Source organism: Penicillium robsamsonii (assembly GCF_028829455.1).
Source record: "Penicillium robsamsonii strain IBT 29466 chromosome Unknown utg000002l_segment0_segment0, whole genome shotgun sequence".
Taxonomy (NCBI): domain Eukaryota; kingdom Fungi; phylum Ascomycota; class Eurotiomycetes; order Eurotiales; family Aspergillaceae; genus Penicillium; species Penicillium robsamsonii.
This window is the reverse complement of record NW_026643220.1, coordinates 2,047,088-2,063,999: the sequence shown is the minus strand read 5'-3', so window position 1 is coordinate 2,063,999 and position 16,912 is coordinate 2,047,088. Positions and strand designations below refer to the sequence as shown.

Below are 16,912 nucleotides of genomic sequence, written 5' to 3'. Positions count from 1 at the left end.
TAGGGCTTGGGCCCATTTAATCCAGCTTTTACCCAATCAAAATAGTGGACTGTCTCCGACAATTTAGCCACCTCGCCCAAGCCCTGATTTCCAGCCAATCAGAGACTAGGAAATTTGAATTTGAGATTTCAAAAAGCGGCTCCATCTGAGTCAAACTCAAAACTTAATCCTCTGATAATGCACGCAGAGAGAATGTACGACCACGATATTGAAGAGAATCTAGAGAGTCCAGAGAAACACAGCAATGTCGAGTCACGCCAATTGCTGCCGCAGCCGGACTTGCAGCGAAGGCTCAAAAGCCGGCATCTACAGATGATCGCAATGGGTAAGAACCTTTCCAAATTAAATTTTCGTTCTGATTTTTATGCTCATCTGTTAAAAGGAGGTGCCATTGGAACTGGTCTGTTCATCGGCAGTGGAAGTTCCATTGCTACCGCAGGTCCTGTCGGTGCCCTGATTGCATTCACTTTCATTGGCTCAATCGTATATTCAGTCATGATAGCCTTGGGCGAGGTAGCCACCTACCTACCGATTCCAGGAGCGTTTGCTACATATGCGACACGCCTAGTCGATCCCAGCTTAGGCTTTGCCATGGGCTGGATCTACTGGTTTTCATGGGCGTCGACATTTGCCCTTGAATTGACTGCCACCGGCCTAATCATTCAATATTGGGATGACAAAATCCCAATGGCAATCTTCATTGCTGTGTTTTGGGTTGTTATCATCATCTTGAACATGTTCCCCGTGAGCTGCTACGGTGAAATCGAGTTTTGGCTGTCCAGTATCAAAATCATCACCGTCGTTGGGTTTATGATATTCGCCATCTGCATCAATGCTGGTGTTGGCAGGGAGGGTTATCTGGGATTCAGATACTGGGTTCATCCTGGTCCCTTCCGCGCTTATCTAATCGAGGATCCTGCAAAAGACGCTCTGGCTAAATTCGTCGGATTTTGGGCTATCTTGATCAAAGCCGGGTTTTCATACCAAGGCACTGAGCTTGTCGGTATTGCCGCAGGTGAAACGGAAAATCCTCGCAAGAACATTCCCTCTGCCATTCGGAAGACATTCTTTCGGATCGTGTTTTTCTTTGTTTTTACGATCTTCTTCGTCGGTATCGTCGTGCCGGCCAACGATGAACGCCTTGTCTCCGATGCCACTAATGCAGATGCATCCCCCTTTGTCATTGCTGCGAAACGCGCCGGTGTCAACGTCCTACCGAGTATCATCAACGCAGTGCTACTCACTGTGGTCCTGTCCGCTGCCAATTCAAACGTTTACAGCGGCAGTCGGATTCTAGTCGGTTTGGCCCACGAAAGGTTCGCTCCTCGGTTTTTCTTGAAAACAACCAAACACGGCGTGCCCTATGCAAGTGTTGGGTTCACGGCACTTTTTGGCCTGTTGGGCTTCCTTAATGTGTCAAATGACGGAGCGACCGTTTTCAACTGGTTGATTCAGATTGCTGGCTTGGCTGGTTTCATTACCTGGGCATCTCTGAATATTTGTCATTTGGCATTTATGAGAGCTTTGGCTGTGCAAGGCATTCCACGCGACAGCCTTCCATACAAGGCTCCCTGGCAGCCGTTTTTCTCATGGTATGGCTTGTTCTTCAACACACTCATCATCATCACTCAGGGGTTCACTGCTTTCATTCCGAGTTTCAGTGTGACTGACTTCTTTATCAACTACCTGAGTTTGATCTTGTTTGCGGTGCTATACATTGGGCATAAGGTTGCTTATCGCCCGTCGTTTGTGAAACCTGCCGAGGCTGATATTGACACTGGGCGATGTGAGGAGTGAACAATGTTGAAATGTATTTATATGTATATTAGAGAAGAAGTGTAGATTCCACTCAAAACTAAATAGAAAAAATTAATAAAGTGTGGTAGTTATATTAAAACCAGGTCAATAATATTAATCTGTCATGGATAACCTGGTGGAAGGCTCACCGCCATGCCAATTACCCTGCTTCGGTCGCAAGGCCAGCAGGAAAGGTGCCTGGTACGAATCCTGGGGTTGGCATTTTCACTCGTGCGAGTAATCCACGACGCTGGGAGCCACTAAGCAATGGAAATGACACTTGAGGGAAGCAATTCTGCAGAGACATTTCCACCCTGGGATGGCGTCGCCAGATTACACCGTCCTGTTACAGGGAAGTTGGCAATTTGGTGAGACAACTACTTTTTTATTTTTTTGCACGTTCTTTTTAGTTTTTCATATGCATTTTTTAGGCTCTCCATTTTTTGGGGATAGGATAAATTGAATATAAATTGAACACGCTAACAATAGCGATAAAAATGTACATGAGAAATCAAACAAAAAATCAAAACACTCTATCACGGTATTCCACACAAAAAAAAGAGAAACAAAAAAACCGGCAATTCCATCAAGGAGTCCCCATATGAGTCTCATGCGCATGCACCGAAGTATTCTGCGTCTGCTCCAAAACCACAGCATAAAATTTCCCTTCTTCTGAGATATCATGATACGGACCTGCAGAGACAACAGCCCTATTCAAATTAGCATGTGATTTTATATTTGAATAACATCAACGACATCAAAATCAAATGCCAAAAAAAATCAAAGAAAGGAAATAAAACATACCACCCCTTATACTTCGGCTGATTGAAAATATCCGTAAATACCCTCAGCACCCGCAACGGCAACTCCAGAATAGAAGGCAGCTCAGGCCCATCGCCACAAATCGGTAGTCCCAGTTTGTTGACGGGAACGTAGATGGTCTCTGCGACGTTCTGCGGGTTGCGCGTCTCCTGGAAAATGAGAAGACGGCGCGAGGCATGCGACGGCCCTGGTCCAGGCGGTGGTCTGGTGTTTGCGCTTGCGCTCATGCTCATCGCGAAGGTTTTTTGAGTGTGCAAAGAGCGTAATAGGTCTTTGCGGAGATTTGGGTTGGATTTTTTTTCTCTTGGGCTTGGAGTTTGGGGGGATGGATTGTTCAGTTTGGCTGTTTCTTTTCTTTTCTTTTTTTGGTATTTTTTTACCCCGGCTTTTGGGCTGGGTTGGTTTCGGTATTTAGATGCACGTTTTCTGGGGTTATTAGTATGCGGTTTGTATATCCACCGTGGGCTTCTTACTTGTTGACAGTGGCGTGTATGGAGGGCGCGACAGGCTCTGCTTATCGTTGGGCGATCAGTGACCCGATTAGGAGATCGCGGGGCAAAAAGGGGGAAAATGTGAAGATGTTAGATTGTAACTTGAAGAAGATAAAGAAAATGAAGGAGACGGAGAAAGATGAGGGTCAGTTTAAAGGGGGGAAATACCTGGCCAACATACTTTATAAGAATCTTATGATTGTGTACTGGAATTCTTAGATATTAGATCTCATATACACATACATCATGACATTAATTAATTATTCCTAAGATACTCTAGAGTCTCTAGACCTAGGTACAATAAAATCACAGTCAACAAAGAAAGAAAAAAAAAACAATGGGTATCATGATAATGTGGAAGACAAGTAAAGGAAAACAAAAGAACGTCAATCGCACAAATCAGGGATAAATCATGGTACATGGCATCATCCACTATGCCATGCGATGAAAAGCATGATCAAATCAAGCATCAAGCTCTCCCTCCAGCACTCTCCGCGCAGCATCCAGACGACGCCGCAGTACACGCGCAGCTTTCACATTTGGATCCGAAGAGGTTGTGATGGTCTGCAGATCCATACAAACCTTACCCAGGCTTCCGAACAGTGCTTCCAGCATCTGTGTGTCATCGTCGTTGATACCGCCGACGGTAGGGGTGCTAGATGCCGCGCGCACGGTCGAGACAAGAGACGAGACAAGGGAGGTTGGGGTTGCAGAACCGGCCGTAGCTGAGGATGAACGACCAGCAAGTTTCTGGGGGGAAAGATTGTTCGGGTCCACTGGAGTAATGTTGCCGCTATCGTATCGTGGTCCGCGAGGTGTTTCAGAACGATCACCCTCAACCTCGACCTCTTGGATGGGACTTGGTTGGTAGCTGTGGGCATGGCCGTGAGCATGAGATTGGGAATGGTTACGGCTATGGCCGTGTCGCAGCTCTGTCCAAGAGTTAGTGTCGGAAAAGGGGAGATAGATCGCGGGAACACACCATGATTAAACCGTCGGTCCCAGTACATCACGCTGTCAACGTCGTCCTCGTCGTCGGGACGCTCGCCTTCATTTGCCGTAGCAAAGGTTGCCACTGTCGAGACAGACATGCCGCTGTTGGTACGCGAGTGTCGCGCTTTGTATGTGGGCCGGGTTGTCGCGACGGATCCGTTCGAGCTGTTGCTCATCCGACGGAGTTGCTGGGTATAGTTGCCCAGTGCGCTATGCAAGATGAAATGCTCATAGTCGAACGCATCCTCGCGCATCTCGTGGGGTGTCGCGTCCGTGTGCAATGGCTCGCCAGGGAATGCTTCCATGTCATTCTCGAGATCATCATCGAGCGGTTCGCGTAAGATCTCATCCAGAGCTTCGCGGTCAATGTCGCCATCAAAATCACCTTCTTCGGCATCTTCATACATGGTCTCGGCGACAGATTGGTCATCGGCATAGTCAGCAGACTCATCGCCTTGCCAATTACCGGCGTGTTTGGATGTATTCTCAGCGGCGTGCTCATCAGATCGGCGTCGGTCTTCCGTCGCTACATCGTTCGAGACCTCCCGGATGTTTTCAGAGCTGGCTTCGCGTCGGGGATTGGAGCCCCGGCTGCTCTGACCATCTCTGAGCTCCAGCGCATTCCCATACCAGTTATCAGCAGCCGTCAATGGACTGGGCGTGCGCAAGCTTTGCAAGCTGCGCCGGCGAAGATTATCCTCCTGAGTCTTCACCTTGAGAGAAGAGATCTTGATGTGAAGACCCTTCATTTGATACTGAAGATCACGCACCTGCAGTTGCGACTGCGCGCGGCTAGGGGGACCATAGGAGCTGTAGACTGGACTGAACCCGTCCGGGCTGGACTTCGATTCCTCCGAGGAAATGCCCAAGCCATGCGGTGAGTCCGACGAACTGCCTTCGGTGGAAACAGGTGATTGTGCCGCCTGGTCCTGTGCTTCTTGGTCCTGTACATGTATCGGAGGCCGAACAGAAGAAACTGATGACCGGTGCGTCAGATACGCCCTCGTAGGGGCATAAGGGAACGACCGCTCATCCGTATGAAGACTGGACGAAGTGCTTGCGCCCATCGCACTGACCGAACGCGAGATGCGTTTATTATCATTCGAGAAGCTCGAATCAGACGGAATATTCGTCTCAGAGTGCCCTCTCGAATGACGATTATTCGTCGTATCCTGCGACACAATAAGCGACTGTCGTCGAAGCGACGAGTTCTTAGGATCTGTGCGCGAAATCGACCGATACAGTCCGCCCACTGGTTGGTGCATACCCATTGGCTGGATATACCCCGAATTCGAGGGCGAGGGCGAGGCACTCGTGCGCGTCGTGGACCGAGCTCGAGTGAGATTGTTTTCCATAAGCTGAGACAACAAAGCGTTAGTATTATTACTCCCTAGCCAACCTGCGACGCGCAAAACAAGACAACCAACATACATTCAGTCGTTTTTTCGCATTCTCCAGAATCCTCTCCGCCTCGCTACTCAGTATCGCCGAGGAGAACTCCTCCCCTGGCCCCTCACCCTCTGCAGCTGCAGATGCCACGGCATTGCTAGCCGGCACAGAAGAACCCCCCGCAGTTGTAACGACGGCGGTAGCTTGCGCTCTCGCGACCTCGGGGGCAACGTGGGATTCGTCGCGTCCGTTATGCGCCTCCGACACCTCCCTAGAAGCAGACGCGCGTCTGCTCCCCGCACTAATGGTGGAATTGGAGCTACTCCACGCCGCATTATCCCTGTTCTGATCGTCGTGCAGTAGCGGTGAGCTGGCCAGCTGTTCGTCCGAATCGCCGAATCCCAATCTGGCGGGCGACAGCTCCTCGCCGATATCCGAGAGACGGCGACTGACATTTACGTCGTCGTGTGTCCAGGCATGGCGGGAAAAATTTTTCTTCTGTCGACTAGGTGCAGACACGGAGGCATTTGGATCTGATGAGCGGGAATTGAGATGCGACAGGTAGGCGATTTGGGGTGGGGAGGGAGTTTGGGATTCGCGTTCGCCTTCGTAGGGTAGGATCATGGACGGGTCTGATAGAGTGAGTGAGGGCATGTTTTTCTCTCTCAGGCCCTGGGGCCTGGGGGGTTTTCCGTGCAGAATGGATAGAAGAGAAAGGGTCGGAGTCGCAGGACCCATAGACGGGTTGGGTACCGTTACAGTCTGAAATCCCCTTAGACAAAGTACGGTTTAGCGTGCCGTGATCATTACCTCTTTGGGATCTTTTGTTGTGAAGATATTCCCAGTTTGCTCATGTATAAATACGGAGTATACAAGTAGATAAATGGGGATTAGGCTTCGACTACCCTTACACTTGTCAATAGTAGTAGTTTAAATAGTATTAGGTATAAATAACAGTTGATTGATCAGATCGAAATTTCACTCTATAACACAATAAGCTTTGTCGTATAATAAGATTACTAGGTAGATCCAGGTCTATGTGGTTCTGTATTTTCTTTGAATTGTCTCCATTTCGTATAATGGGCGATGTGATGTATACCCATGTACGAAGTCCAGAGTACATAGAATATGCAGTGTTGCAGTAAGGATATGATCCAGACATTTTTCATTTGCATATAACCCATATACTCCATATGGCTGAATTATTTTTCCCATGGTTAAAATAAAAATGGACGAACCCCTGAGATCGTAGGAAGAGGTCCACATCGGTGGAGAAGGTAATTTCAGGAACATCGCAACGTTAGAGGGAAGAAAAGAGAAAATGAGAGAAAATGAGAGAAAAGATGAAAAAAAGAAAAGGTATGCTTTTTTGTATACAACGTAATTACACATGCAATAATCCCGTAGAAACGCTTATATCTAGATCTTCGCAAGCAACAACTTCGCACCACTGCTAGCCGGGCTGGGCTTGGTCTTTCCATCCTTCTCCACGGTCAACGCCGAGGCCTGCTCCAGCGCCTTCTTGTTCTTCTTCAGAGTCTTGAGCAGCTCGCTCTTCTTCTCAAAGTCCTCAGACTCAGCCAGCGCGACAATCACAAAGGGGTTAGCCCCCGTCGCCCAGTCCATGACCTCATCCTTGATCTGCTCGTATAGCACATTGTGGAAGTTCAACGCGGGCTCCACCTTCTCAATAGACTTGGTGGCCGGGTTGAATCGTCCACCCTGCACAAGAGACTTGAGAAGACGTCCGGCGTGTGCAGTATCGCGGGCTTCGGTGTGCGACTTGGCGGCCTCAGCCACGGCCGCGAGAGCGGCGGTCTTGTCGCCGTCGGCTTCAAACAGCACCTCGGAGAGGAACTGGCAGCCAAAGGTCGTCTCGAGGAGGGTAGAGGCGCGGGCAGCGATGAATTCGAGCAGGGTCGGCGAAGCAACCTTGACGAGTTCCAGGCGGCGGATAGCCGGGTCTTTCTTGGAGGTCTCCTTGCGGACCTCGCGGACTTCTTCGAGGACGGGTTGATCGGCCTCGGGGAGGAGCCACTTGACGCGTTCGCCGGCGAAGGGGTATAGCACGGCGATGCGGGCAGTCAAGTCGTTGACCTGGTAGCAGAGCTCCTCGTGACGGGTCTCTTCGGGTTCGTTCTGGTTCAGAAGCTCGGGGAAGAAGGACTTGGAGCTGAGTTTGGTATCATCAATGACCTCGTACGCGGCAAGGATAACCTGGTGACCGTAGACATCGCCGGCCATCGCCTTGATGGTGTCGCGGTAGAATCGTAGAAGCAGCTTGCGGTCTTTGGCGTTGGAGTATGCGAAAGTCAAACACATCAGGCGGGAGCCGGACTTGGTGAAAGCCAAGTTCTTGACCAGGTCACCCTCTTCATCGCCCTTGAGCAACTCGATGAACTCGTTCGCTTCGTTGCTGCCGGGTTTTGTGTTGAGGAAATATTGCAACATAGCGTCGTGAAGCATGGTGAAACCAGTGCTCTTCTTCTGCACCAGCTGGTTAATCAGCTCGCGCAAGTAGTTCATGATCGGTCCACGCTTCTCGGGGTGGGCTTCGATGATCTTGGTGAGATCGGAAGTGGTGTCCTTCTCATCTTGGAAAATGACAAACTCGGGACCGTACCACTCGCGGAGGAGTCTCGCCTTCTGTGCCTTGGTCGCAACTGTGCGGTAGATGTCGTCAAGAATCCATGAACCCTCGGGGTGGCGGATGAGACGTCTGACATGGCTGTAGAACTCTGGAATGATCAAATCGCGGGTCTCGTCATCTCCGTGGACAATCAACTTTCCAACCAAGAACTTGGCGTATCGACTTTGTGCCAGCTCCTTGTAGGTGCCTTTCAACTCGTGCGCAATCAGCTTGCGCTGCTCGAGGTTTCCGTACTTGAGAGCAGTCTGAATGACTCGCACCGAGTCGTGCTTGAACACAAAGTCGCGAACACGCCCAGTGATGATCTCAAACAGCTCCTTGACAAGCTTCTTTCTCTGGTCCAGAGGAACATGGGACTTGCGGCGCAACTGCTCCCACAACTTCTTGGAGCGGGCGACAGTATCGGCATTGGGCTTCGCAGCCTTGCGCTCCTGCTGGAGTGCTTTTTGCTTAAGGTGGGATTCGCGAGAATCTAGACGCGCAATAAAAGATTAGATGAGGCGCCGTCAAGGAGGCAGAACTGAAACTTACTGTTGGGGTTGGGATTGGTGTTCTTTGGGGCCTCTTTGCGCTCTTCGTCATCCACATTGGACTTCTTGTCTGACTTGGGCTTCTCCTCCTCGCTCACATCGGGCATCTCGTCGTCTGAAAGGGCATCAAGGGCATCAATATCTTCATCCGAGACATCGTCGATGTCGAAGTCATCGTCGTCCTCGGATTCTTCCTTCTGAATCTTCTTTGAAGGCTTCTTGTCGCTCTTGCTGGACTTGGAATCCTTCTTGGAGTCCTTCTTGGATGAAGAGCTTGACTTCACGCTCTTGGACTTGGATGCGGAGCCTTCCTTGGTCTTGCTCCGCTTGCCATTGCGCTCTTCGCTGCCGTCGACGGCACGCTTCAATCCAGCCATAATGAAAGATGATTTCTGTAGGCTGTAGGGTATCTCTGTAAAAAAGTAATAAAACCGGGGTCTTTGCGAGCGGAGACTGCTCGATGTCCTGGTGGATAATTTTTTTTGATTGCAGGCGGAGGAAGTTTTTTTGCCGGCTGTTTGCACGGTTTGCACTGATAAGATACAACACAGCCCTGGAGTTTACTCCCAGTTTCATACACATAGCAACGTATCAAAATACATATTTCTAATGAATTTCTTACAGAAAATAGGATTGAATTATCTGTGGAGGCCCAGGGGCTGATTGCCATAGGAGTTATATGAGAAAAAAAATGTAGGATATTGTCTCTGAACGAAGCACAGATGGCCCGAGTCGCAACTCGATGGCAACAGATGTACAAAATGCTAATAAGTGACATGAGCCACCCAGACTCTTCAGGGACAAGGCGATCCCTATTACCATCAACCAAATCCCAAATTATATCATCCCTTAAGCGAGTGTGGCTTGCATCACCCGAAACAAACCCAAAACGCCGTAGAGAGAATCACAACGCATTAAGCATATCTCATCATTCATCACTTCATGTCTCATCGGTGGGCGCAGGTGCAGAGGAATTTACCTTCACAGACCCCAGTTCTGCTCCGACGCCACTCTGGGCGCGCTTGCGGCCGGGGATGTGGAAGTTGAAGGACGAAGTAGAAGACTTGGGGCCGGGCGATTGCGCATCATTAGTAGAGTCACCGAATCTAGAGAGGAAACCCTTCTTCTTAGGTTTCACTTCATCGTTTAGGCCTACTTCTTCAAAGGCTTCTTCCTCCATGGGGTCAGGCTTGGTGAAGCTGTTGGAGTGAGTTCCCGATGGGGTTAATCGGGAGAATCGAGAATCAAGAGAAGTTCGAGAGGGACCAGCATCGGGATGGATTATGGGTGAGCGGGCGGAGATATCCTAGAAAGATTTAATGTTAGTTGGGTTTATGCGGATCGGTTCGGAAGGCGGGGGGGCATACAAAGGATCGGCGATAAGAGTCGAAGGACTCGCGAGAGATGGAGAAAGGCTCATTCTCGTCAACGAGATCTCGATGGTTGATGGATTTGTTGGAGCCCGGGTACCGGCGCCAGAAACTTGGGCGATCGGGGGGAGAAGGCTGTCGCAGGAATTTTAGCAGGTGTATCACATTTTCCCGCCAAACAGCCTATACCGGAAGATAGACGCCGCTATCGTTGACCACTGGGGACCGGGGTTAGCATTTCAAGAGAGCCAAGCCGCCACTGCAGTCACTGCAGTCACAACAGTGCGGGGGAGATTCGGACATACCACTCAATTTGTATTCGGAGGGTTCATCCTGGCTACTGCGGATCGGTATAGGCGCAGGGCGTTGGTTTGGAGATAGTAAGTTCTCATCTGAGACAGTGGGATCTCCATTGGGTTGGGACTTTCGTCCTAGAAAGTTGCGAAATGGAGGCATAGTTGAGGAAGTGAAGTATGAAGACGGGGTGTGAAAGGGACAAGGTGAAACGCCAATCGTCCGATTACCTACGTCATCCAAGTTATGAAAATAATGTAAGTTCAAAGAATCGGCCAATAAGACTGAAAGATCTAAAATATCTTTATATTTTGGGTCCCTGATCCTGTTCCTGAACCTCGGTGCACATGCAAATATTACATCTATACAAAACACTATATACTTAGAACATGAAATAACATTTACTTCATACATTCAAGCCTAACGAATAAAGCTTTAGAGCTACAGATATAAGACACCTCCTTCAACACCCACGAACACCCAATTAGAAATATCAGAACATTCCACATGGATCCTGATATGTTCTATCGCAGTTCGCTTGAAAATAGATCCACCTGCAAACAAACTCCATAAGCAAATCAGACCCAAAACCAGCCTAAATTCAAGAGACTTGGACTGATGCCATGCATTTCGCTATCGCTTTCGTAATGGCAAGTTTCACCAGCAATTGACCTACACTGACAACGCAAAGGACGAAAAAAGGTGACTCGGACATTGTTGCTGGTTCCTTTTTTCCCGAAGTTTTGTGGTTTTTCGATTTTTGTAGTGATTTTTGGCTTTTCATGATTTGATTTCTTTCGGTGAGAAGCTAGGTGGCATTGTTAGGCTCAAGGAGACTGGCACTATGGTGGCAATCCAGAGAGCGTGAGTCGGATGGGTCGAAGACGGCATTCTTGCGTTCTTCGATAAAGTAGGCTGGGCAGAAAATGAATGTTAGTTAGGGAACTTCAGATATGCGCAAATCATGATACAATGTGTGACGTACGGGTAATTTGAATCATATCAAACCAGCGGACGGCGTGCTCGTCGCTACCGTCGACTGCCTTCAGAATACCATTGTCTGGGCGGAAAGTGGCCTTGGGGGGAATGTGGCGCATGCGCAAGAGCATCTCTAGGATGTCGGCGAAGCGGTCAGACTGGTTGAAGTAGTAAGGGGGACGCTTGTCAAGGGGCCACTGGACGGATTGTTAGTGTGAGTTGCATCATAAGAGAATAGAGATAGACCACTTACGCGCTGAGAAAAGTTCTCGTTGTCCCATGAGCGGAACAGCCAGCAGGTGCGCTCCACGCAGTTCAAGAGGATAATAGCAACAATGTAAGTATCGAACCAGCCACACTTCTGGCGCTGAAGGAGTCGACGCTCCAAATCATTGATGACAAACTTGCTCAGCTGCGAGGCACGCTTCTCCATAGCGGCGCGCAACTGACTGCAGAGAAGTCCGTATGACTCTGGGTCAGACACCTCCTCGATGGGCAGACGGCCCTCGTCCGATGGCTGAGAAAGAGAATGCAACGAGTTCGGGGGCAGAGTAGGGTTGTAGTAAGTTTTCCAGGTGAGTTCTGTATCGACGAGAATATGGGTCGCGACCCACAGCTCCAATACGCGTTCCAGAAGGATATCCTATATCTTTATTAAAACACATTTCCACAATGAATGTCAAACAACATACCTTCTTTCCCTGGCTGAGTTCAGCAGCAAGAAGCAGAGTGGGCTTCATGAAAGGTGACGTCTCTCGCTCGTAGAAGTAAGAAGCATTCTTCTTGATGTACATCTCCAACTTGCTTGGGATGTCATCCGAGTCGGCGTCCAGGAGGTAGACTTCTTGCGAAGGACCAGAGAACTGGTCATCTCCAAGGGCTTGCAACTGAGGGTCAAGTGCAGACACTGAAGTGCGGTGTCCCTGCAGTCCACTGAAAGTCATGAAAGAGTTACTCTCTTCGAAGTGGGTAACTTCGATGCGACCGGAGTAGTGTTCAAATTTGATTTGGTTTTTAATGCTGTTGGTGTCATGGTAGGCAAGTGTCGAATTGAGATCTAGAGTCCAAGTCAGTATATTATCGAAAAGAGCAAAATATAAGCATCATACTAGCATTGTAAAGTTCAAACTCATCAGAAAGTCGGGTACGCAGGCACGGGTGCTTCCATAGACGAGCACTCTCCACGCTAGCGCAAGTTGTGCAAGGGGTATCGCCAGAGCACTATCAACATTTGTCAGTGATATTCACTTAGTTCACACAGAGATTCATAGATACATACAGGTTTCTTGAGCATTCGGCAACGAAGGCATGCACCCTTCTTCCGCACGTCTTGGACTTCACGGCGTCGCTCTGCAGTGAAACGTCCCCGCACCTTGGGCTTCATGGGCTTGGTTGAGTTACCAAACTCGTTCACAAACCCCTTTGCCTGGGTATTTGGGTTCATGGCAATGGGGCGGGGGTAAGATGCTGCACGCTGGGTGGCAGCAGTCAACGAAGGGTCATGCTCTTGCAGGCTGTCGAAAAGCAGCTGCTCGTGTGTGGACAGCTGCTGCCATTGGCCCAGCTTCATATCAGAGCTGAGGTTGTCACTGTCAATCGACATTCCTTGGGGGACCATTTCATTGGCAGAAGCTGCAATCATCGACAGCTGTGACTGGCGCGCATTCGAGGCAGATTCAGGCGACATGGACGCATCGCCAAGAGGCGGAGACATGGATGACGGATGCTCGCCCGGAGTGTGACTTGGAAGGGCAGGAATACTAGGGGCATTGGATGATTGGGGAGTTCCTACAAATTGTTAGTGGTCCTTGGCGTGCAAACTGTGTACAAAAAAGAACACATACCTTCGGCATTTGCTGTACCCTCCATCTTGGAGTCAGTTGTTTGTGAATGTCCCTGGAATCCCTCCGCTTCAAGCGCGGGATCAACAATCACAGTCTTGCCTCCAGCTGTGACAGACTGAGTGTATCCCGGTCCGCGCTTGGTCACGTCCGAAGCGCCCACCTGTCGCGAGGCCTCGGCCAACACATTGAGGCCGTCGAAGTTCTGTCGGTTGGGAAATCCACCATCAGCAGACTTGCCTTTATTTCCAGAAGGGGAATCCTTGTTCGAGTCTCCGTCGGTCAAGTCGGGGAGTTCGTGGAGTCGCAACAAGACGCGTTGGCGGTCGCGTAGGGGAATTGCCTGGCATTTTTTTACCAGATGGTTGGTGAGGCTGTCAATGCGACCCTTGGGAAATACCTCGCCGCAGGCTTTGCAAGTATGTTGGTAGCGATTGCTCGCGTCTTCCAGCTTGGGACCCCGGTGGAAGAACTCGAGGATGAGTTGGTTGGGTTTGCGACCCATTGTGGGGGTTGTTGTGGACGTGTTTTTGAGAGGGTTTCACGTGTCAAGTGGAAGTCTAGTGACAGTAAACAGTCGACCAGAGCAATCGACGTGTCGCTCACTCAGGATGAGCAGTGAGTCCCGCCAAGCTGATATGTCTGTGGACTCGGGTTAGAAAACGTGGAATGTGGGATGTGGGAGAAAATCACGCACACAGTCACAAGGGACTGGGAGGCCCAGGCCGTGAACCTCAGATAGGACCAGCTCAAAAGAGACTTGAAACGGAATTTAAAAAAAAAAACAAATCTCAAGATGAGTGAATCGATGATGTGCGGGCAAAACGCAGGGCAGTAGAGGGCGGTCTGGAAGTCGCAAGGGGAGGAACACGCGATGGAAGCTTCACCGCACGAAAGGCGGTGATGTCTTCTTCAAGGCGGTAGGAGAAAGGCGGTGATGAAAGAAGAATGATGTCTCGATTATCAAATTAGATATGAGACGAGGGAAAGGATGAGTTTGTTACGGGATGAGGTTGAAGAGGAAAGGTGAGTATTGGAGGGAGAGGAATTCTTAGTCACTTTGTGCCACTGTGACTGCTGCCCTCTGAATCTCTCTCTCTCTCTCTTCTTCTGTATGGAAACTCTATGTATGGGCAGCTATGCAAGCTGTACAATTTCTTTTTTCCTTGATTTTTATTTTTATTTTTAGGGTATCTTCTTGATACCCAGCAATACGAATCATTAGCATACATACTATCCCTACATGTAGGAAAACCGCCAATCCAAAGATATTGCCATTCCCACATAATAATTTCGGTGCTTCCCAAAACCTCCCCATATCATGTGTAGCTAGGACTAACACTAAGAATATTGTTGCCATCACATTGTATTATTGCAAATAGTCTCATGAGTCCATGGATGAAATCGAGACTGTTTTATGCCGTAGAGTGTGCGTCAACAGATCCGGTGCTCGGGAGGCCGCCAGGGCACACCCAACACAGAAAAGATCCGGCGTTCATCCCGGCTCTCAATCAACCGGCCCCCATTCAGTTTCACTTGCTGGCTCCGAAGCACATCCGTGTAAAGACCCTTCTGATTCAAGCACATGCGTTTCTTGCGTGCCAACAATCTCATACTCCGGTTGAATATATCATTCCCCGTAAAATATATCAACGCCGCCCCAATCTCCGCATCAGGAACGAACAGTAAATCTATCCGACGCCACAGGGTGGTCCCAGGTAGGGCTGATGCACCGTGCCACTTCGATCCATCACGGTTCGACGAGATGGCAAGGCTGGCCTTCAGAAAGCCACTGCTGAACAATTTGGGGACAACAAGACCGAGCACCATGGTGCGGATTTGCTCCAGCGAGGCACCAGGTTTGGTGATCAGACAGTCCACGTCCCCGCAGGTGAGTGCCCCGCGGCGGTAAGAGCCCGCGATTATCACCTGCATATCCCTATCCACAGCCTCCACCGCCTTTCGCACAATCGCCCCGTGGGCTTCGACCTCCTTGCGGGGAATTCGCTGCGCGAAGTCGCTATGACGTTCCACCCCAATACGCTGCTGCTTGGTCAATGGAGCCCTTTCCAATAAATCCTTCAGAGATATGTAGCCCTGCGCGACCCATTTGGAGGCCTGGAGAAGACCAGCGCCATAAACGCCGAGGAATTGTTGAATTATCAAGTCTTCTGGGGCGTTGTTGGTATTTTCGAGACGACGAAGGCGGTTAGTCAAGACGATTTCTTCAATCTTGTCAGCCAACCGCTCTCCGACACCAGGGATTGCCCGAGCCTGCGCTCGTGTGGTAATCTTGTTTGGTTGCTTTCGCAAAGCGGTGATGGCTTTGCGATAAGCCAGAACCCGCCACTGGTCTGCAGTTTGGGTATAATATTCCAGCATCTGCTGAAGTATCTCGATGGTTCGGGTGTTCGGATTGGCAAGTTTCATGTCCGGATCGAACTTCTGCATACAGGCGAAACCTTTGGTCCAGTCAGATTTGTCTTTGCCTTTGGCTTCTTCAGTGGATGTTTTTCGTGTCTTCCGACTTGACTCCTCCCCTGAGCTCGAGGTTTCAATATCGGAGCTGTCAGCAGCAGATTCGTCAATGGGAAATTCAAGTGGATCCAGAGGCTGGTTATAAAGATCAGTCGTTTGAGCTTTCACTGACAAAGAAGAGGCTTTACCAGATGGCTTGTGGCCTTGGCCTCATCTATTATATCATCCAGTGCATCTCGCTCCCAGCTTGCTCTTTTACACGCCTCTTCGGTTGTTTCATGAACCGGTTCGGTGATCACGGTGTGGGACACACTTTCGGGCACGGTTTCTTTGAAGTCTTTTGGCAGATTCGGCGTCGATTCCTCCACTGGAGACAAACAACGTTCTGGAAACTGGTTTTTTTCCCGCCGAGATGGCTTCAACGGAAGGGAATCAGGAGGTAGTTCTGCCACTGGAGACTTCTTCTCTGCGGTTGTCGGGGTTCCATTGACACGAAAGCGGAGCTGCGAGGTGTCAAGAACCGATCGAAACTGGATGCATTCGGATGGATAGGATTCATTGACAAGAGCAACACTCGTCTGCGACAGTTAATACTGAAGTTTGAACATCTCACGAATGAACTGACTGGCAAAGCTTCGAGTTTGAGGTGGCTAAGGAGATCGCTAGATAGCAAGCCTTTGTCCATAATCACATGGGTGACATCTGCAGCCCAATCTCGACTCCATCGTGCACCATAATCTTGTGCTCGTTGGATCCGCAATCGTCGGAAGGGAGATACATCATTGTTCGGGAAGAAGACTGGAACCGAGAGTTTAGTGAGAGTAGGCTGTGAGGAATCTAGAGAACTTACAGAATATTAATCCCTTGAAGATCTGTTGGTCATCTGGGATTATCTTAGCATGGCTTGTCTTTCTTTTCTTTTGAGGAGGCCCTCCGCTCTTGATGTTAGGCATGGTTCCAGTCGTCCGAGGGAGGTGCGTGGGAGTAGGTCTGGGGGCAGCGACCGGACCGCTTCTCTTGGTTTGAAGATCACACAAAGATATAGGGTCCGAACTTGCTCGAGGAAGTGGGATACGCTCTGAACAAAGAGCGACTTTGTTTGGATTAAGTTTGTCAACTTTTGCAGACAAAGTTAGGAGACTCTTCCAGCTGGTTTCCTCTTCATCCTGATCATCCGAATCATCCGAATCATCCAGCCGGTCAAGAGCCACAAAAAAGGTCTTTTTACTCCGAAAATGGTCCTTCATAGTGCGCTAGTCCGGAATCCAATGGAGAGACG

General features: G+C 49.6%; 6 protein-coding genes across 6 annotated transcripts; 1 reads left to right on the top strand and 5 right to left on the bottom strand.

Moving 5' to 3' along the window:
* Positions 1–177: 177 nt before the first annotated feature.
* N7447_004038 (Amino acid/polyamine transporter I) lies at positions 178–1,797 on the top strand (the record flags this gene model as incomplete). The annotated part of the gene is made up of 2 exons (XM_057228313.1): positions 178–325; positions 383–1,797. The coding sequence occupies 2 exons, from the start codon at positions 178–180 to the stop codon at positions 1,795–1,797; spliced, it is 1,563 nt and encodes a 520-aa protein (XP_057087654.1).
* Positions 1,798–2,383: 586 nt separating this feature from the next.
* Positions 2,384–2,852, bottom strand: N7447_004037 (uncharacterized protein; the record flags this gene model as incomplete). The annotated part of the gene is made up of 2 exons (XM_057228312.1): positions 2,384–2,507; positions 2,602–2,852. 2 exons carry the CDS (start codon positions 2,850–2,852, stop codon positions 2,384–2,386), a joined length of 375 nt encoding a protein of 124 aa, XP_057087653.1.
* Positions 2,853–3,572: 720 nt separating this feature from the next.
* Positions 3,573–6,116, bottom strand: N7447_004036 (uncharacterized protein; the record flags this gene model as incomplete). The annotated part of the gene is made up of 3 exons (XM_057228311.1): positions 3,573–4,042; positions 4,093–5,461; positions 5,535–6,116. 3 exons carry the CDS (start codon positions 6,114–6,116, stop codon positions 3,573–3,575), a joined length of 2,421 nt encoding a protein of 806 aa, XP_057087652.1.
* Positions 6,117–6,911: 795 nt separating this feature from the next.
* On the bottom strand, positions 6,912–10,498 carry N7447_004035 (uncharacterized protein; the record flags this gene model as incomplete). Its single annotated transcript, XM_057228310.1, has 6 exons — positions 6,912–8,614; positions 8,674–9,064; positions 9,652–9,978; positions 10,040–10,177; positions 10,232–10,260; positions 10,348–10,498. 6 exons carry the CDS (start codon positions 10,496–10,498, stop codon positions 6,912–6,914), a joined length of 2,739 nt encoding a protein of 912 aa, XP_057087651.1.
* Positions 10,499–11,144: 646 nt separating this feature from the next.
* Positions 11,145–13,660, bottom strand: N7447_004034 (uncharacterized protein; the record flags this gene model as incomplete). The annotated part of the gene is made up of 7 exons (XM_057228309.1): positions 11,145–11,251; positions 11,322–11,511; positions 11,568–11,957; positions 12,007–12,371; positions 12,424–12,535; positions 12,594–13,102; positions 13,159–13,660. The coding sequence occupies 7 exons, from the start codon at positions 13,658–13,660 to the stop codon at positions 11,145–11,147; spliced, it is 2,175 nt and encodes a 724-aa protein (XP_057087650.1).
* Positions 13,661–14,589: 929 nt separating this feature from the next.
* Positions 14,590–16,880, bottom strand: N7447_004033 (DNA-directed DNA polymerase IV; the record flags this gene model as incomplete). The annotated part of the gene is made up of 4 exons (XM_057228308.1): positions 14,590–15,768; positions 15,822–16,211; positions 16,259–16,431; positions 16,484–16,880. The coding sequence occupies 4 exons, from the start codon at positions 16,878–16,880 to the stop codon at positions 14,590–14,592; spliced, it is 2,139 nt and encodes a 712-aa protein (XP_057087649.1).
* Between the last annotated feature and the right edge of the window lie 32 nt (positions 16,881–16,912).